The 21717-nt window shown below is 50.1% G+C and overlaps 1 protein-coding gene across 1 annotated transcript in view; it reads left to right on the plus strand.

The window, feature by feature from the left end:
* Positions 1–4814: 4814 nt before the first annotated feature.
* The window catches only part of MAMLD1 (mastermind like domain containing 1), a gene marked incomplete at its 5' end in the record, with an annotated part of 56296 nt that continues 39393 nt past the window's right edge, over positions 4815–21717 (plus strand). The window contains one exon of the mRNA XM_082681734.1: positions 4815–4910. Coding sequence (XP_082537860.1) covers positions 4815–4910 — 96 coding nt within the window. The remainder of the gene's footprint in view (positions 4911–21717) is intronic.

Genomic DNA, 21717 nt, shown 5'->3' on the forward strand with positions numbered 1-21717 from the left:
CCAGGGAAGTCCCAGAGCAATTGATTTTTTTTTTTTTTTTTTGTGGTACGCGGGCTTCTCACTGTTGTGGCCTCTCCCATTGCGGAGCACAGGCTCCGGACGCGCAGGCCCAGCAGCCATGGTTCACGGGCCCAGCCGCTCCGCGGCATGTGGGATCTTCCTGGACCGGGGCGCAAACCCATGTCCCCTGCATCGGCAGGCGGACTCTCAAGCACTGAGCCACCAGGGAAGCCCACAATTGATTTTTATATGTTGATCTTGTATCCTGAGAACTTCCTGAACTTACATTTAAGTTCCAGGAGTTACTTTGTAAATTTGTTAAGATTTCCATGTAGACAATCATATCACCTATAAGTATAGTTTTGCTTCTAATATGTATGCCTTTTATTAGTTCTCTTGCCTTAATGAACTAGCTAGAACTTCCAGTACTGTGTTTTTGTTTTATTGAGATATATTTGACACACAACATGGTGTAAGTTTAAGATGTACAACATACCGATTTGATACAAGCAGTGAAGAGAGCAGATATCCTTGCCTTGTTACCAATCGTGGAGGGAAAGCATTCAGTCTTTAATCATTAAGTGTGAAGTTAGCTGTAGATATATTGTAGATGTTCTTTATCAAGTTGAGGAAGTTCCCCTCTAGTTCTGGTTTTCTGAGAGTTTTCATCGTGAATGGGTGTTGAATTTTGTGAAGTCCGTTTTCTGCATCACATAATACGGTCATGTGATTTTAATTGAACTTGTGGTTTTGAGATAATTGTAGATTCACATGCAGGTGTAAGAAATAATGCAAATAGGGCTTCCCTGGTGGCACAGTGGTTGAGAATCTGCCTGCTAATGCAGGGGACATGGGTTCGAGCCCCAGTCTGGGAGGATCCCACATGCCGCGGAGCAACTAGGCCCGTGAGCCACAACTACTGAGCCTGTGCGTCTGGAGCCTGTGCTCCACAACAAGAGAGGCCACGATAATGAGAGGCCCGTGCACCGCGATGAAGAGTGGCCCCCACTTGCCACAACTAGAGAAAGCCCTTGCCCAGAAATGAAGAACCAACACAGCAAAAATAAATAAATTAATTAATAAACTCCTACCCCCAACATCTTATTTTTTTAAAAAAAAGAAAGAATGCAAATAGATCCCATGTACCCTTTAGCCAGCTTCGCCTAATGATAACATCTTGCAAAACTGTAGTATAATATCACAAGCAGGGTACAGTCAAGGTACGGAACATTTCCATCTCCACATGAATCCCTCATTTTGCCCGTTTATGGACACATCCACTTCCTTCCCACACCAACCTCCTCCTTACCCTTTGGCAATGTCTAATCAGTCCATTTCTATAGTTTTGTCATTTTAAGAATTATATAAATGGAATCACACAGTATGTAAGTTTGGGGGGGTTGCCTTTTTTTTTCACTCAGCGTAATTCTCTGCAGATTCATCCAGGTCATTATATATATATCAACAGTCGTGTCTTTTTTTTGCTGAGGAGTGTACCATGGTATACAGGTGCCAGTTTGTTTAATCCTTCGTTCATTGAAAGATTTCTGGGTTGTTTCCAGTTTGGGGCTATCATGAATAAATCTACTATAAACACTTGTTTACAAATTTTTGTATGACTACAAGTTTTCATTCCTGTGGGATAAATACCCAGTAATGCAATTGCTGGGTCATGTAGGAGTTGCATGTTCGGTTTTTAAGAAAGTACCAGTTTTCATTCCCTCCAACAATGTATGAGTAATCCAGTTTCTCCCGTTGTTGCCAGTATTTGGTGGTATTGATTTTTTTTAAATGAAGGTGAAATTCACGTAACAATTCAGCGGCATCAGTACATCCACAATGTACTAAGCCATCACGTATTACTTCAACTTCTTAAAAATTTGGTAGATTGTTTTATAGTCCAAAATATGTCTATCTTGGTATATATTTCTTGGATGCTTGAAAAGAATGTAAATTTTCCTGTTTCTTGGTGGAGTGTTCTATAAATGTCAATTAGATCCTATTAGATGGTGGTGGTGTTGCGTTCTGTATCTTGCTGATTTTCTGTCTAATTGTTCTATCAACTGTTGAGAGAGGACATTGAAGTCTCCGCTATAAATGTCAATTTCTCCTTTCAGTTATGTTCACTTTTGCTCCATATATCTTGTGGTTTGGTGCGTACACATTTAGGATTACTTCTTCTTGGTAGATTCACCCTTTTTCCGTAATGTAATGCGCCTCTCTGTGCCTGGTAATTTTCTTTGTTCTGAAGTTACTTTATCTGGCATTACTAGAGCCACCCCTGCTCCTTTTTTTTTAAATTAACAATTGCATGTTTTTTCATCCTTTTACTTTTCATTATATTTGAGGTGAGCATCTTGCAGACATCATACAGTTGGCTTATGCTTTTATTGACTCTGTCAATTTCTGTCTTTTAATAGGTGTAGTTAGATCCTTTTCACTTAATGTACTTATTGATGTTAGTGCTTAATTCTGCCAATTTATTTTTAATTTCTGTTTGCTCTCTATTTTTGTTTCTCTATTTTCTTTTTCCTGTCTTCCTGTGGGTGACCTGAATATTTTTTAGAGTTCCATTTGATGATTCATGTACAGTGTTTTGCATGTTTCTTTTCGTATACCATTTTTCTTGCTGGCTCTAGGTATTACATCGTATATAAATAACTTATAAGCATCTACTGATGTCAACATTTTACCAGTTCAAGTGAAGTATAGAAACCTTACCTCTCTTTCCACTGCTTTACCACCCTCCTCTGTTTATAATGTAATCGTTAACTATTTCTCCCACATACATTTAGAACCACAGCACTGTTATAATTGGTGCTTCAACACCAAACATAATTTAGAAAACTTGAAAGGAAAAGGAAAGTCTATTCTATTTACCCATATTTTTTCTCTTTCCATTGTTCTTTCTTCCTTGGTGATGTCCAGAATTTCTTCTTTTATCATTTCCTTTCTGTTCAGAGAACTTCCTTTAGTCATTCTCTTAGGAGAGGTCTGTTGTTAACAAAGTCTTTTAGTTTTCCTTTTTAGTTTCCCTTCATCTAAGAATGTCTTGATTCCCCTTCCACACCTGAAGCATATCTCTCAGCACTTATTTAGATCTTCTGTTTTAGCTGACTTCCTCTGACAATGCTCTGGCAGGGAAACGGGGAGCACACTCTCTCATTTCTGCCAGGTAGCTATAGAAATCCAGGTTCCCCACTTAGCCTTCCTTGACACCGGGGAGGTCGGGGCTTCTCATTACTGCTGGGCAGTGGTGACAGTTCCAGCTCCCCACTGGGCTTCCACTAATGCCACCCTGGCTGGGATAGGTAGGAGTGCCTCATTACTGTTCCCCATGTGATCTCCACTGACACTGGAAGGGATGGGATGTGGACCTATTACCGCTGTGCCGGGGCAAAGGTCCTGGCTGTCTGTGAGGTCTCTTCTAACACCACCCTAGCAGGGACAGGGAGAGATGACTCATCACCGCTCTGTGGGAGTGGATTCTAGGTCCCCAGCTGGCCTTTACTGATGGGGCTGGGTGGGAACACCCTTTTTTCTATGGTGTTTAGCTGAATTAGAGTGGTTCTTGTATAAAAGTTTTCGGTCTTGGGAGGCTGCCCCTCTCCCAGTCCTTTGGCTTTTGCTGGAGCCTTTTTGTCTCTGTTCATCGGCACTTTGGATTGTTGGCTTCCGGTCCTGATCTGGGATCTACGAGGCAGAATGAAAACCCAGGGAGCTCGCCACCGCGGTGTTCCTTAGGGCCCAAGGTCCCTACCAGCCTGCTTTCTTCTCTCCACCTTTCAGGGTCTTCTTATGTTTGTTTTATATGTAATGTCCAGAGGTTTCGGTTGTACTCAGTGGGAGAATGGGGAAAGTACTTCTCCATTTTTCCAGAGCCAGGCATCTGGACATGGAAATTTTAGACCTGGTTTTGTACTGCCAAGTAGATCTATGGGAAGGAGAGCTTCCCTCGCATATGAATGTCTTAGCAGAGCTCCTATTCCACGTCTACATTGTGAGAACAAAAAGAAATGAAACAAAACAAAACGAAAAAAGTCCGCTGTACCTGGGTTTGCACGTGTCCGCTCATCTGTCATGGAGGGCATAAATTGGGGCAGCCGTGATGGCAGCCAGCTCGGTTAGTTTTTTGTAAACCAGTGCACCAGGTTTTCATGAGCCCCTTCCGACGTCCATTGCTTCTTTCCATTGACTGTCAGGTTATGACCTGTCAGCTCACTTGGCTGGGTGCTAACGGGCAGAGTGGGGAGTTGCTCCTTCTATGGGCCAAAGGCTTCAGTAGAGCTGAAGGGGCAATAAGCCATCACGTGATCCAACCACCATGGTTTTCATATTAAAAAAAAAAAAAAAAAAAACCTGTGTCAGAAAACAGAAAAGCCTTTCCCCAGATCTCACTGCGTACCACACAAGCAAAGGCAGACCCAGGAGCCCCATTCCCTGCCTTTAAGCCCGCTGTTATTTAAGGTACATTGGGCTGCTTCTCCACCCATCCCTCAGCTCTCCAGTGAACTTCACTCTGCCCCATGGCCAGGGACTGCGGTCTCATCCCAGCCAAGTGCCTCCCAGAGGTGCCCTTCATCCCTGGAGGTGGGAGGTGCTCCATGAGGGTGGTGGGGTGGGAAGAGAGACAGGAAAATGAACGTGGCTGACTCCACCTAAACCTGTCCTCAGAATGCAAGTCTGTGATTCACGGGGTCAATGGTCTCATCTTCATATCTGAAAGACAGTGTACTTTTTGTCTCCCTAAGCCCTGTGTCTAGGTCGTTTGGGAAGCGCCTTGGAGAGTCAAGAATAAAATTGCAGGTCAAACAATGGATGACTGGAAAAGTCGGCTTGTAATCAAGAGCATGCTTCCCCATTTCGCCATGGTGGGAAATCGTCAGGAGCCCAGAAAGCTCCAGGAATCGGTCAGACAATGGGCTATCGGGGGGAGGGGGGTTTTGAATGCTTCTAATCTTATACTTGAACGTAATATGTGTTATTGAAATTCTCTGTGCGAACTTGGTGGCAAGCAACCAACCCAAAATGTAAGGCACTGAAATCTGACCTAGAAGGGATCTAGGAGATGAGCTGACCTTGCCCCTTGTGAGTTTTTGGAAGAGCAGGAAATAGAGTCCAAGGTTCCATGTGGATTCCCAGTCCAGCTCTCTCTGCACTGCACCCGTTCAACTGGAAAGAGATGAAGGGTGAAAAGGGAAAAAGACCTACTTTTTACCTTAATAGAAACCAGGAATGTGGGGATGACAGGCACTAGATATATTATATTAGCTTCCTGGTACCACTGAGAACAGGAAGCCGGTGAGTAGGGCACAGAAAGCTATTCCCATTCGATTCTCTGGCCCTGATGTCCTTTCAAAAACTCATTTGACAAATTTCTGCTTTCTTCCCTTGGAACTCAGATGTCATCCATGGGTCCGAAACTCAGGGTTAGGGATTCCAGAGAGCCATTGGTTGGTTGAATCTGACAATAAAAGCCTGCAACCTCGCCAGTCTACCAGGGTTAGCTCAGTTAATAGGAGGTGCCGCAAACACAATGGCTGTTATCTCAGTGTATTAGGTCCACAAAGGAGTGGCTCACTTAATCTCTGCAATTAATAGAGCAGAGAGGAAATGGCTCTTCTAGACCCGTGGGTCTGCTTCCTTCCCGTTCAGAGAACTGGGAGCTGGGGGCTCTGAGGTAATGTCATTTCACATAACTAGAGGGCCTGGCTTCTCCAATTCCAAGGGCAATCCACTTTCAGTAAGTCAGTTTTCTATTTAGTTGAGGATTCTGATCTGTGCACAAGTGTGCGGGGACATTGTTGAAATCCTGTTGCTGTCTTTTGCCCTGGTTGTCTACCACCAACAATGTACTGAAAATGTGGTATCCAGTTGAGGCATTTACAAAACTTTGTTTACTGGAGTTCCAGCTCTCACAGAGATGGCAGAAAGATGGGATGGCAGAGAGGGAGCAATTTCTTTGGCCTGTCCTGCCAGCCGTTCCGTCAGGCATCTTTCCATGGCAATCTCTACCCTCCATCCTAATTACCCTTTTGAGTTCTTGCTTCTCTTTTATGGTCAAGAACTAAGTCAGTGAAGGAAAGCCTCTCGGTAATGCGTCCAGAGTTCATGGTCAGTTTCAACAGGACTTGCAGTTTCTCCTTTGTTTCACGCTTGTTTCCAACCCTAGGGGAAAAGACTGGGTGGGTTGTAGATGCAGGATCCCCTTCCCCTTCCCCCCATGTGCCCCACCAACACCCTTTTAAAAAGTGTGACTAGTAAGTAATCGTTTTGGTTTTGATAAGTGTAGATCTCAGCGCAGGATGGGTTTTTCCTAGAACAGGTTCTTAGAGCTGCCACCCGTGCCCTCACTCTGGAGAAGCGGCCCTTGCTCACGCCATTTCCGGGCTAGGCTTCTCTTTGTAGGTGGCCTTCAGAGTCCTTTGTAAGTCTTGCCAAAAATTCACATTCATTGCTTTAGAGTCACACCTCGGTCTTGATCAAAATCAGCCCTTCTCCCTCCTCCGTGGCACACCTTATTCTCCGCCAGTGGCTCAGAGTGAGCTGTTTCTGAAAAGCCAAGCTGTCCTAGAAGACCATGGATTTGTCCCGGTGGAGGGGATCCAAAAACCAAGGCTTGGGCTCCGAAAGGTCAAAATCACATTCATCTTCTTGGAAGATGCACATGGCCTCTGAGGAGCTGACACCTAGGGCACCCGCTCCTTTGGCTCTGCCTGATGGGTATGCTGGGAGCCAGGCACTGCTGATGCAGCCAGTTCTGGTTTGAACAGTTCCTGGTTTGAGCACAGCTGACTTCTCGCAGCTGGTCAATCCCTGCAGCTTCAAGGAAGGTACCTGGTGCCCACACGGAGCTCTGCTCCACACGCTGAGTGGCTCAGCAGCCCCGTGTTTGTGGACAGACGGACAGATTCAAAGCAGAATGGCCAGTCAGTTCACCATGACACCTGCTGTCCGTATAAGTTAATACAGGGCCCAGGACGGCAGCAGCAGAAAGCAGTCCTTTGTGGGAGCTGGACTGGCACCTCCCAGGTGTGGCCTGGACTGGATCTCGGCTGTTTCCAATGCTTGCTCTCCCTCGGGTGCTTTTATAACATCCAGGGATGACAACCCACACCCCAGCCCCAGGCAACTCTGTGCCTCTGGAAGCACTTCCCTAGCTCCACCCTCCCTTGTCCTGGCAGCATCCTCAGCATAGAGATCTGACACAGACATTCAGCTTACCTGTTTTTTTTTTGTCCTTTCCCAAGAAACAGACTAACAATAACAACAACAAAAAACAAATTTCAAGTCAAGTTTTGTTAATAAAATTATATCAGTCCCAAAGGAGAGTTCTTTGAAACAGCCCTGGGATTTACATGTGAAGTTTTTCTTTAACATCTTTATTGGAGTATAATTGCTTTACAATGTTGTGTTAGTTTCTGCTGTATAACAAAGTGAATATACATATATACATATACCCATATCCGTCCCTCTTGGGTCTCCCTCCCACCCTCCCTATCCCACCCCTCTAGGTGGTCACAAAGCACCGAGCTGATCTCCCTGTGCTATGCGGCTGCTTCCCACTAGCTATCTACCTTACGTTTGGTAGTGTATATATGTCCATGCCTCTCTCTCACTTCGTCCCAGCTGACCCTTCCCCCTACCCGTGTCCTCACGTACATTCTCTACATCTGCGTCTTTATTCCCGTCCTGCCCCTAGGTTCATTAGAACCTTTTTTTTTTTTTTTAGATTCCATACATATGTGTTAGCATACAGAATTTGTTTTTCTCTTTCTGACTTACTTCACTCTGTAGGACAGACTCTAGGCCCATCCACCTCACTACAAATAACTCAATTTCGTTTCTTTTATGGCTGAGTAATATTCCACTGTATATATGTGCCACATCTTCTTTATCCATTCTTCTGTCAGTGGACACTTAGGTTGCTTCCATGTCCTGACTGTTGTAAATAGTGCTGCAATGAACATTGTGGTACATGTCTCTTTTTGAATTATGGTTTTCTCAGGGTATATGCCCAGTAGTGGTATTGCTGGGTCATATGGTAGTTCTATTCTTAGTTTTTTAAGGAACCTCCATACTGTTCTGCATAGTGGCTGTATCAATTCACATTCCCACCAACGGTGCAAGAGTGTTCCCTTTTCTCCACACCCTCTCCAGCATTTATTGTTTGTAGATTTTTTGATGATGGCCATTCTGACCGGTGTGAGGTGTTACCAATGGCATTTTTCACAGAACTAGAACAAGAAATTTTACAATTTGTATGGAAACACAAGAGACCCCAAATAGCCAAAGCAATCTTGAGAAAGAAAAACAGAGCTGGAGGAATCAGGCTCCCTGAGTTCAGACTATACTACAAAGCTACAGTAATCAAGACAGTATGGTACTAGCACAAAAACAGAAACATAGATCAGTGCAACAGGATAGAAAGCCCAGAAATAAACCCATACACATATGGTCACCTTATCTTTGATAAAGGAGGCAAGAATACACAATGGAGAAAAGACAGCCTCTTCAATAAGTGGTGCTGGGAACACTGGACAGCTACATGTAAAAGAATGAAATTAGAACACTCCCTAACACCATACATAAAACATAAACTCAAAATGGATTAAAGACCTAAATATAAGGCCAGACACTATAAGACTCTTAGAGGGAAACATAGGCAGAACACTCTATGACATAAATCACAGCAAGATCCTTTTTGACCCACCTCCTAGAGAAATGGAAATAAAAGCAAAAATGAACAAATGGGACCTATTGCATAGCAAAGGAAACCATAAATAAGACAGAAAGGCAACCCTCAGAATGGGAGAAAATATTTGTAAATGGAGCAACTGACAAAGGGTTAATCTCCAAAATTTACAAGCAGCTCATGCAGCTCAATATCAAAAAAACGAACAGTCCAATCCGAAAATGGACAGAAGACCTAAATAGACGTTTCTCCATGTGAATTTTTGAGAGTCCCCTTGCAGGAAAACGTGCGTCTGATGTGACGATTTTTCTTGGCCTAAGACCAGGGCCCAGGACACCTGATTCCAGTCTTGCTTCTGCTCCTAACTAGCCGTGGGGCTTTGTCCATCCTTTGCCCACTCTGAGGACAAAGATCAAATGAACCAGGAGTAAGAATAGCCACCTTGAGTTGAGTGCTGACTAGGCGCTGCGCACTTGCTGAGCATTTGGGCTGCCTTATTTCCTGTAATCCTTAGGATAACCCTGAGATGAAGAGGTTAGCTGCAGGAAACTGAGGCTCAAAGAGGTTAAGCAACTTGACAAAGTCACAGAGACAAGGTGCAGCAGAGCTCAGAGCCTGCTTTCTTCACCACTGTGCTCTGCTGCCGCTTGGCTCTGAAGCATGTTGAAAACCACAAAGCTCCAAGCACATATCAGGTGGGAGCAGTTGTCGTAAGAAAGTGCAGCACCCTGTCAGCATTTGTTCATTCACTCAGCAGCCTGATGGCTTAATGACTCGTGGTCTGGAGTTTTACCTTTTGAACACTCGGGCATCCACCCAAGCTTAATAAGGCATCCAGTCTCTGCAGTGAGTGTATGGAGTTTTAACAGGAGGCAGAATGTTTGCTCCCTCCTTTTGAAGTTAAGATCTCCGCTCCTCCCCCAGAACGGTGAGTGGATTGATTACTAGTGCACGAATCTCTAAAATACTAGCACTCCAGATGGGAGCGCTTCAGAGCCCACGTGGAATTGGAGCCCAGTCGTCTCCGTCTCAGTCTGCACCCAAAGTTGCGAAGATTCCCCAGCTCTGAGCAGCCGCCTATTCCGTTCATAAGGCAGCTCCAGAGAAAATGGAGGCATTAAGGGCATTAGACGTACAGTCGGAGAAGGAACGGGATGCTGCGCTCACGGCGCACCTTCTGTGTGTCGTCATGGGATGATAACGAATGGCTGACTCTCTAGTTACCATGAGTTGGCATGTCCAGTCTTCCTTCCGACCTTCCCAGCCGTTGCCCCTCTTTATGGATGAGGACACTTAGATCCAAGAAATCCAGTGACTTGTAGTAAGATGCTCATGGCGAAGGTGGAGAGCTCTATCAAGGGTCCCCATTCGGGTGGCCCCAAGTGCAGCCTGCTTTCCACCTGCAGTATGACCTAAACCAACGACTCACCCCTTCTTCTCCTTCTTGTCACCTCGAGTGCAAATGGAGCTGAGGAAGGGGCAGAAAGGAGTCCTGTCTGTCCCTCTGCTTTAGACTGGTGACCTTAGATATGCCCAGTAGGAGGAGGGCCGTTCACCGGCTGCCGTGGCGTGTGATCAGGTTGGGGGTTTGTGCCCCTCATCCTCGGAAGCACACACTTTTCTTTGCAAAAAGCGCAGGGGACTCAGGAGACCTCAAATTTCATTCCAGAGCTCTAACTAGCACTTTGTGAGCCCTTGGGTAAGTCCCTTTGCTCCTGAGGTCAGAGGGCCTGCATATCTCAGACCTCCTGCCACATTTCCAGGGTTCCTCCTGTGTGCCCAGCCCTGTGCTAGACCGTGGGCTACAGCAGCTCTCAGTCAAGGGGTAGGTAGACTCTTCCCAGGCTTCCTGCACTGGGAACAGATGTGTGCTACTCTGTAGTTCTGCCTGTCCTCCTCGGAAGCCGGGAGGAGAGGATGGCCAAGTGGCTCTCTTGTGCACGTTCCTTTGTAGACAATAGCTCGTCTACTCCTGTGACACAGAGACTAATATTTCCACTTCACCGGGGAGGAGACCGAGGGACTTTCCCAATGTTGCGCGGGCAGTAGGTTGGAAATTCCGATCTCAAACCCAGGTGCCCTGACCAGCATCGTCCACTGCCCAGCCTGTGAGCCGAGAGCCAGGCTAATTAAAACCCCACAGGGAGTAGGGACAGCCAGCCAGGACCCGGGCTGGGTTGTGTAAACAGCTCTCTTGGAAGCCTGGAGAGGCAGCCCAGTGTCCCCTGCTTCATGTCGGCTGTGGGCAGGGTGCACTGGCCCCAGGAGAGGGGAGCAGGGTATATGGCCCCGGCTTCCAGGAGCCGGCGGGTCCAGGAATCAGCTCACTGGGGAGGCAGCTGTCCCAGACAGTGACTGGGATGCGGCATGAGGCTGTGCCCTCTGCCCACGTCAGATGACGATGAACAAGGTGTGGATATGAACGCAGTGTAAACCACACAGGGTATTACCGCTGTGAGCACTTTTTTTTTAATGATCAGAGATTGGCATTGGCTCAGAAAGGCGATGAGAGACGAGTGTCCTTGGAGCTCAGGTAGAGACACAGGGCCCCTGAGGATATCTCAGGCTCATCAGCAGCCCCGCTGCCCGAGGAGCGCTGGATTGACGGTGTAGCTCTGAGCATTCTGGGTCAAAGCCTGCAGTGCGTATGTGACTTTCTATTTGGGGATCCTCCCCACGGAGCGCGCAGCTGTTCGCTCCTTTTCCTCCCGCCCCCTCCTCCTGCAGTGAGGGCCCGGCCCTGTTCCAGACACCCCGCCGGGCTGGGCCACCAGGCAGAGGCCTTGCCTTCGGCTCTTCTGCGAAGGCTGCACGCTGCTCGGCTGGCCGGACACCACTGGGCTCTGCGTCGGGGTCCCACCTGGGTAGCCCCGTCCAGCAAAGCGGTGACCTGAAAATCGCAGTCTGTTCGCAGGGGGAGCTGCCGGGAGGGGAGGTCTGTTTGGCAGCTGGCACCCACTGGCATCTGGGCGCTCGACACTGCCTATTTCTGAACTTCTAGGAGCCCTCGTTAGCTGTGTCTGCGTTCCTGCCTGGCCTCTGCCCACAGCTTCCTTGACATCAGGCCCGAGGTGACAGGTGTCTGGAGCTTGAGCTGCCCGGGGGAGGGGGACCCCAGGTCAGGGTGTCAGGAGAGTCTGGCTGAGCCGACACTCGGGCACGACCTCCATCTAGGGTGTGCGCAAACCAGGGGGGGCAGCCCTGGGGCGCAGACCCAGGGGTCCTCAGACTCTGGCTTGGCCTGTGCAGGCTGAGGCCCCTGGCTTTTGTTGAAAATCCCCAGCTGGAGAGCTCAACGTGGCTCTGACTGCAGACAGATATTTGGGTCATAAGCTGCCCCTGGGGTACCCAGTTTTAGACCTCAGGTTGGGCAGGGCACGGGAAGCACGCACTTCTGAAGATTAGGCTACAGGTGCTGATTTCTGCAGTCGACATAGAAGAATTTGTCAAAACCCTGCCTGCTGCTCCTTGGCCTTTCCTTTCTCCTCATCTACCACCTCCCCTGACTCACCAGATCGCCAGCCCCAAAGTACCAAAGTTAAAAAGACAGGCCGGAGCCCAGGCCGGACTCGACCCCTGAGGGCCCAGACCCAAGGCCCAGGCGAGGCTGCCGCCACCCCTCCCTCCCTGCCCCCTCACCCCCCCGCGCTTCCTCACAAACCCCCTTTGTGTGCCTCCCTCTGGTGCTGCAGGGTGCGGTCCCTCTTCTGACTCCGTCCAGAGCTGTTTCTCCAGGTCGGTCGCCCCCCTCCAAGCCTGTCAGCTGGCACACAGGCACTCTCGTGACCCTGAATGCTCGGTGGACAGTGGTTGCCCTTCCTCTTGGCCAGAAGGTCCCTTAGAAATCGTCCAGGTCACCTCCTTTGTTGACCACAGGAGGCCCAGACACACGAAGGAGAAGGCGTGTCCTTCACGGGGCCAGTTAGTGAATTCATCACAGTTTCTGAAAAGCGATTGCCTCTGGGCCTTGTGCTGGGAATGGAAGAGAACAGGATCATTTGTAGGAAACCTTCTGCTCCAGGGCTTAATTCACATCTGCAGGTGCCAGCTGAGCCCTGTCACGACACTAGGTGCTACGGGGGTGCAGAGATGAGGAGGAAACAGCCCCAGTCTTCTGAGAGCTGCGTTGTGGAGGCCTGGGTTGGAAGGGGTGGGGCTCGAGGCCGAGTTATCCTAGAGACCCTTGAAGGCCCGAGGGAGGAGGGTGTGCTTTCATCTGCTGGACAAGGTGCGAATTGTTGACGAGGATACGAAGGCTGGAAGAGCAAGCAGACGGCCAGGCATTCTGGAGGAGGCGGTGTCCTGTTTCATGGAACCCGTGGCGCACCCAACAGATGGGCAGTAATAATAACCATCGTTAGCGCAGGTTAAACGTGGCGTTTGAGACTGCTACGTGCCTCGTGCATTCAGAAATGGTCACCTAACTTGTACGATGGTAGAAATCTTGAAGCTTTTCAGCTCCGAAAATGTTGCCTGCCACTGTCTTGTGAACAGTAGGCCTACGTGGCCCCCTGCAGTGTGAGGGGGGCGATTTGGAAATAGCCTCTGTGCCTTGGGGAAGGCGCTCAGCCTGTGCTGTAGGTCAGGGCTTGGTAAAGTCCCCCCCCGGGCAGCCTGTTCTTGCAAATGAAGTTTCATTAGCACAAGCCATACCTAGTCATTAACATATCATCTGGAGTTGCAACAGGGACCACTTGGTCTGCAAAGCCTAAGAGAGTTACTCTTTGGGTCTTTACAGAAAGTTGACGACCCCCTGATCTAGGTCACTGGGTTTGGGATCATATTTTCTGAGGCCGTAGTTTCCTCCCATAAGTGGGTGCTCGGCTCTGTGCCACCTGAGGGACAATCACAGATCCTGGCACCTCTCCAGGCATTCTGCTTCCTCTCCTGTGCCACAGCTGGCCTGACCCCCCTCTGGACCTATCCCTTTCTCTCTCCCATCAGCACCCAGCCAGACCTTTTACAAACAGATGGAGCCGACCACTCCTCGGTATAACCCCCCACCCAGTGGTTTCCCACCGCAGACATCTGACAGTCCACCCGCTTCCCAGGGCTGCGGGTCCATCCGTGAGCCATGGCCGTCCCCCTGGCTCGCTGCGCACCAAGCACAGTGGCCACCTGCCCGTTCTTGGAGCGTGCCGAGAGCTTTCCCCCAGGGCCTCTCCCTTCTGCCCTCCTGCCTGGAGCGCTCTGCCCCGAGTCCTTCTCCTGGCCACTCTGTCACATCACTGCTCCTTCACTCTGTTCTTGTTCTTGCTGTCTTTATACCGTCTGTTCCACTAGAACTCCAGCTCCGTCTCATTCTGGTTCCCCGCTCCTCGCCCGGCATGTGCTCATTCTGAGGGGATCTCTGTTCTGGGCCCCCTAGACAGCCCTGCTTTGCACAGTTAGAAGCCTCCATCTCTGTAGTGGACAGGTGCTCAGTGCCACTCGCTAGCTGCCTCCTTTTCTAAAATAAACTTGAGGCAATAAAGTTGTCTAGTGTTAGGGCTGTCTGTGTGACGCTGTCAGAAAATCTCAACATTTTCTTGCCTCTTTTTCTCCTTTAAGTCAAGCCTTTGGGCTTTAGAACAATGAACTTAGCCTATATAAAGTACCTCCAGGAAGTCAGCCCCCAAACACCAACATCCAACATCTGCCTTCTGAATATATGGCTTCAAAGAGCTAAGTGCACGGTAGCAAAGTGCTGTCCATCCTATGTTTTTAAGCCACATGACAGCCAAGGAACTTAGAAATGCCTTGCCCTTTCCTGTAGTTAAATCTGACATAAAATTACTTTATTGGCAGCATTTTAACAAACAAAACTCTCCTGTGTTTTCACCGGTAATTCAGCTTCAATTTTCCGAGTGAGAAAAAAGTAATTACGAATGATGGCAAGGAGACAGTTTTGAGGTCTCTGTTAATAACACATTCAGGGCGAGTCCTCTTTCTCCGGCCCACTCAGGGCAGCTTCTTACAGTGAGGTGGAGCAAGAAGGAATCACTCTGTAGGAGTAGCCCCTTGACTGTCAGCACTCCGGCCACTACCAATACCAGCATCACTACCCCTCCACATCCACCACCAGCACCATCACCACCAACCACCTCCACCACCAGCATCACCACCTCCACCACCAACAGCATCACCACCACCTCCACCACCAACACCATCTCCTACACCAGCACCATCTCCACCACCACTACCTCTACCACCAACACCATCACCACCAACCACCTCCACCACCAGCATCACCACCTCCACCACCAACAGCATCACCACCACCTCCACCACCAACACCATCACCACCAACCACCTCCCCCACCAGCATCACCACCTCCACCACCAACACCATCTCCTGCACCAGCACCATCTCCACCACCACTACCTCTGCCACCACCATCACCACCAACCACCTCTACCACAAGCATCACTACCTCCACCACCAACACCATCTCCTACACCAGCACCATCTCCACCGCCACCACCTCCACCACCAACACCATCATCACCACCACCTCCACCACCAACACCAACACCATCACCACCAACCACCTCCCCCACCAGCATCACCACCTCCACCACCAACACCATCTTCTACACCAGCACCATCTCCACCACCAACACCTCCACCACCAACACCATCTCCTACACCAACACCATCTCCACCTCCACCACCAACACCATCTCGACCACTACCGTCACCACCACCATCTCCTACACCACCACCACCACCACCACCATCTCCTACACCAACACCACCTCCACCACCACCACCTCCACCACCACCACCATCTCCACCATCAGCACCGTCACCACCACCACCATCACACACACACAGACACACACACAGGGGCAATTTTTCAGGTTCTATGACATGCTCCCTGATGTAATCGCAGACACCTTCCACACACAGTGTGTAATCTACTCTTGTTGCTGTGGGATTTGGGGCTGTGGGGCATCACCATGTGTTTGTGGGCAGAATTAAGCTAGGGTTCCTTACAAGGAAGGCCAGTGCCTCCGAGGACTACAGCTTTAAGCCAGATAGGTCTGGATGAGAGATCTTAACTTCATAAAAGGATTTCCTTTCCATGGCAGATTCTCGTTGCATTTTATTATGATTTGGTTGACGAAAGTTAGCCTTGCACACAGCTGTTCAGGAATGCAGCCAATGAGTAAAGGCAGATCTGCCTTGAATGGCAAATGCCGCTGAGTAACTATGTTACAGGCTATTTTAGGACCACCAAGAATGTGTTTGCATTTTCGAGAGTGGAAAGAGAGAGACTATTTACTTGGTACGAACACCATGCCAGGCACTATGCGCACTTTCCACCTCTAAGCTCACGTGATTCTGGTCACAAATTTGTGGGGTGGCCTCAACGCTCCCCATCTTGGCTGCACAGCACTGTGAATGTACCAGAGGCCACTGAATTGCACACTTGCAAAAGCTTAATTTCATGCTCTGCGAATTTTGCCTCAATTTCAAAAAGAGAGGACCTAAGTCATTTCACAGTGTATGCATATGTTAAATCGTCACGTTGCACGCTTTTCAGAAAATCACGTTGTACTTCAATACATATAATTTTGAGCTGTCGATCATACCTCAGTAAAGCTGGAAAAAAGAGAGGACCTAGACCATGGGGAGGGTCTCTGCACTGACCTGAAGCTCCTTAGCCCGTGTCCCCTCCCAGCCTCTGCTTCTGTGGCATCAGAGCTCAAGCAGCCTTACTCAAAGGTCTGCTAACTAGGGTGCGTACATTTGCAGGCCATTAGTGTATTTTAGAGCCAGAAGTTGGCACCTAGCCACTAAAATGTGCTTATTCAGTAAGCACGTGACCTCCAGAATACACCGGACTAACCGGGTGTCTCTGGATTCTTCCCCCACCTACACAGCTGTTGGGTTTCTCATGCAGGGAACTTCCTGCCATGGTCTAAAGCCTGTCGCCATTTTATTTAGCCCGTTGTTGGGACACAGGCAGAAGCAAAGTCCCCTTCTGCTTAAGCTTCAGGACTGGCCTTCGAACCTTATGAAGCCTGGGACGTAATTTTGTTCTCTGAACCTTACATTCCCTTTCATAAAGCGGGTGCCTCGCATCGTCTAGCTTCAATCCCCACGAAGCAGAGGGCGTGGAGAGCTATTTGGGGAAGATCATAATTTGACCCCAGCTGGTCTGGGGCAAGTTGTGCTTTCTTTAACATGGTCTGGAATTGGAGGTGATGTACACCTCCTGCCCATGGCAAGGACGCTTGTGAACCACGAGGCTCTCCTTGGCCTATCTGCACCCCGGGGAGAGAGGCCCTCTTGGGTGGGGGACAAGAGCATTCATCTTCTCTCTGCAGGAGCAGAAAGAAAGTCATAGCATCAGCTTACCAAAGCTGGGACCCATTCACTGTGTGGGTGGGGAAACTGAGGCTCAGAGTGGGGTCGGGACCTATGAGAGGTCACACCACAAGGTATCAATACTTAGAAGCAGAGCCCTGGGAGAAGTGAGAAAGTTGGGCTTAAATGAACTCCGAGGGCCCTTCTGCCCTTTTCATATATAGAAACCCAGGTCTGCCCAGTGGCCCTGGTGGTCTCCAACCTCGGCTCTGCCTTCGCTCTTCCTCTTCCCTGCATGTTTCCTGGTGCGTCAGCCTAATTCAGGTGAAACACAGATGACCCCTGTTACCCTGAGTCCTGCACAGACAGACTCATCTGGGCTGGGACAATGCCCTCGCCTTTGACCTTCAGCTTCTAGCCTGGCTCCACAGGCAGTACCTGCTTGGTCTCTCGGCCAACCTCATCAAATGCAGGTGCTTGAAACCAACTCCATCTTCCCCTTCTCCCCGCAAGTGGTCATCTTTATCCCACTAATGATGCTACATGGGAAGGCCTTTGGAGGAAACGGGGGCAGGGTTTCTTCCAGTGGAAAGAGGCCAACCTGGCAGTCAGAGACACTGGCCCACGGGCACATCTCTTCCTGGCTCTCAGCCTCATGAGCCCTCACGTGAATGGGAGGGACCAGCCCGTCACTAAGGGCCTGGCAGTTCTGACGGCCTCTAGGAGTGCCAGGCTCGCACTCAAGGAACGCCTGGTCAATGACGGAACACTTGGAGGTGTCTCGGGGTGGAACCGCTGAATTACGAGCCCGTTAAGTCCACATGCATCTATCTGTTTGGGGCCATTCTTAGAGTCGCCAGTTCTTCCAGCTGGTATGTCTACACTACAGAAAGGGAGAACACAGTTCTCAAAAACCCCCAGGTCTGCTCATTTCTGCATTTGTTGGGGCCGCTCTGGTTGAAGCTTGTTGAAGCCACAGCCCTCATGTTGGGAAGCCTGAGGGTGCAGACAGTGTGGTGGAGCCCAGAGTGGTGGGCGATGGCGAACAGCAGAAGGTGGAATTTTACAGGCAGCACCGCTGGCCGTCAGGTCGATGCCATCAGCGCCAGGCTGCTCGTCTCTCTCCACTCTCACCCCATGTCCCGATTCTAGAGCATGTGTCCTTATTTGCCAGAGAGCAAGCCGAGGCCCACACTGGAGGGCACTGGGGCAGCCTGGGGACCCAGGGCCTGGAGAGTGACATCAGTGACAGTGACTGCTTCTGACGTGCACTCCTCAAAGATGCTGTGAGGCACCCAGGGCAGGCCGAGGACTCATTTTACAGAAGAAAACTTGAGGCTCATAGAGGGGGAGTGACTTGCCCACAGTCACACAGCAGATGGAGGAGCTAGGGCTTCCATCAGGTCTTTTGGTGCCTACTCCAATGCTCCTCCCTCCAGCCCAGCCCGCCTCTACCTGCAGCGCGTGCAGCCTCTGTCACTTCGGGGCAAGCCCAGGGCGCCAATATATCCCCTCTTTCTAGGGTGAGATTCTTGCTCCAAACCACCTGTTAGCAGAGATTCATTCCTGAGACAAACCGACTCCTCTTGAAGCCAGTCAGGATTCCCTGCAGTTCCCATCCACCCTGGGATTCTCCAGAACCTCAGGTCTTGCAATTCTGGAAATGCTGAAAGTCCTGTTTGTTCTACAGAAAGACCAGTTTGTGGGGACTTCGTTCTGAAAAACAACCGTGCAAATGATACACCAGCTCAAGTACAGGCAGTTGTCGGTGCTCATCTGATCCCATGTCTACACGCAGGCAGATTCCCTCTCTCTCCCTCCTTCCCTCCTTGTCTCTCTTCCTGCAAACCCAGTCCTGCTGCATCGTGTCTCATCTGTTCTCCTTTCTTCTGAGCAAGTCTACCGGGGAACACTCCTGTCTCAGAGGGCTTGAAATCACAGCTAGTTGGCCAGCGTGAGCTTCTTGGAAACTCCCAGGGAGCATGTGTAACAGTACCGAGGAAAGGTGTTGATGGAGCATGGGTGGGCTCGTGTGAGAGACACTGAGAGAAGCAGAAGCAGAAGCAGATTGGCCGGGGCTGCACCGCAGGAGGCGCTACTGACAGAGGAAGGGGAGACTAAATACACCACAGGCAGTTTCCAGCTTTTGGACAATCTTGCCCGGGGCTCTCTGGAGGGAAAAACGAGGCTCCCTGAGCCAATCTGTCCTGCACACCTTCGGCTTCCTGCATTCTTACCCAGGAGGGACTGTGCATAATTTTGCTGGCCTTTTGTAGATGTCTGTGATAAACTTCCAGCTAGAGTTCAAAATCAAGTGTTTATAGCAACTGCCAGACTTCTTTGGAAAGAGTTATATATGTTCTTCTCCTTATGCCCATTTTCTGAGCCTGGACTGTACTCTTGTAATCTAGACCCTTTCCCAAGAAAGCTTTGCCCTTTTTGCCATTCTGGACTAAAAAACTGTAGAAAGGGAAGAATTGCCATATGTCATTGTTCAGACAGAACCAGAAATAATGTTGACTTCAGAGCTGAACTTGGCCTCTATCAGAAGGGTTGCCTTTGTTTTCTCATTATTTAGGGGGTGGGGAAGGCATCACATGCTTTGAAATGCATTTTAATGAATGTTTATAAGGTCGTGGGGATCACATTGGTGGCTTTGTCTGCCCGATTATGAAATGGGACTCCGCCAGCACTGGTGCATGGAGATAAAGTCATTCCTTTCTAAAAGACACCAGGACACCGTCCCTCACTCCCCTTCCCCGCCCTACCACTGCCCGGACCTGTGAGGGCTGGCCCTCCTGGGGTCTAGTGTTGGTGTTGGCCCCTAACTAGCCGTGGGACCACAAGCAAATCACCACCCATTCTGTTTTCTGTAAAAAGTGAAGGTTGACGTGTGTTGTCTAGCAATCCTGCTAGTGGCTACTGATTCACTTATGGTAAAAAAAAACAAAAAACAAATGTTCTCCCAGTGAGTGGGCAGGGTCACGTGTAGTACAAGGCCTGAAGGAAGTAGGGGCTGGCCGGGAGGTGGGACCCATAGCTCGCTGTACAGAGTCCACAGAGACTGGAAAACGGCACATAGGTAAAGCTGTTGAGAAGGGTCTGGAAGTTTGGTGGGGACCTGCCACCACCAACGTGATGCTGAGAGGGGAAGTCATTCCGGGGTAGCAAGCTCTCTGCTGCACTTGATCTAGAAGGGTGGCCACGGGGTTCAGTCAAGCCCAACAGCCCAGACAGGCTGACCTCGGTGGTGGCAGCAGCCTGGGTCTAGGGGCGAAATGAACTCGTAGTAGATGTCAACACAGCCGCCTCCCCTCGGCTTGCTTAGGCTTGCCTGGGGATCTGGCCATCCGGCCAAGGTACTTTAGGCAATCTGTTGAAAGCCCTCCCCAGTGAAATCCGAACTGCAAAGCTGCAGCCTCTAGCAAAGTGGAGTCTCGTTTAGTCCATGGAGAAAGCAAAGCTAGGAAGAGGCTCCTGCCTGCCCCACCGCTGAGACTGTGGCGTCAACCAGCGCCCCCCATTGCACCCCCAGGGATAGCAAGGCCAGCCTGCCCGCCGACTAGGGAGCCTCCCACAGCATTCAGGGAAGCTAGCACCAGCGGCGTCCGGCTGCAGGCTTGGCACAGCGAGGGTAGCACCTGCTCCAGCAGATGGTGTCCACCAGCAGCACGGCAGCCCCCAGCACCTCGCAGGGGCATCCTGGGGTCCGCTGTGGGGTTGAGGGCCTGAAAAGTCGGGGGCACACACTCTCACTTCAGAGGGCTGGAGACCCTTTTCCCTCGCCAGTGGTTCCCAGTATTAACTTTAGCATCTGGGGGTCATGTCCCACCTTCCCCACCTCCTACCACCTTAGTCCCAACGGGATAATGGCAGACCAACAATTAAATGAAAGCCCTAGTATCTGCCAGGGAGTCCAGGCCGGTCCAACTCACAGCTCCTGCCCTCCTTCCCATCCCCCAAGCCCATCCTTCCCCCGCCTGGTCCTATGCAGACTTCACTGGCAGTAAACTCTCCTCGAGTCCAAGACATCACGAGCAGCGCCTTGGGCACGGCCATCGCCAGCTCAGACCCCGGCAGGGGATCCTATGTAAAGCCCACACTGAGTCGTTCCTTACTGATCCATTTTAGACATTTCTGTTCTCAATATAATGGATTTAAGTCTTTGGGAGAGCGTAGAAGAGACCAAATTTCAGCCTGAAATGCAGTGACTTCTCTGTGGCCCATGATTGATTGAATGAACGGCCAGGAAAACACGAGGCAGAGCTCGCTGGGCGCTGAGTCATCTGTGTTCATTGGTCCATGGATTCATTCAGCTTCTGTTTACTGAGCACCTGCCGTGGGCCAAATACCTAGTGAGCGCTCCTGGGCGGGAGAGTGGAGCAGATGACTGGAGAGACCTCTTCCTGTGCCTACTCGACCTCACCCCCCAACCCCTTCCTGCCTGCCCGGTGGTAGTCAGACCTCAGATGAATCTGGTGGCGGACCTGCCCCTCAAAGTGCCCTTGGCCGGGTGGTGGACATCTCACAAGGAAAGGCAGAGAAGTAGGCACGTCCCCTCGCTAAGAGAGGGGGAGCCCTTTCTGCGGGAGTGGGGCGGTCAGTGGGGGAGGATGGAGGCTGCGGGTCGGGGAACAGCCGAGTGACGGTGGCAGGCCCTGGGGCCCTCTAGCTGAGCCGCTCGGGGCAAGCCTTGCCCATCCCAGGGTCTCAGGGTCCCTCCCTG

The sequence above is a fragment of the Grampus griseus genome (assembly GCF_964374135.1).
Source record: "Grampus griseus genome assembly, chromosome: X".
Lineage (NCBI taxonomy): Eukaryota > Metazoa > Chordata > Mammalia > Artiodactyla > Delphinidae > Grampus > Grampus griseus.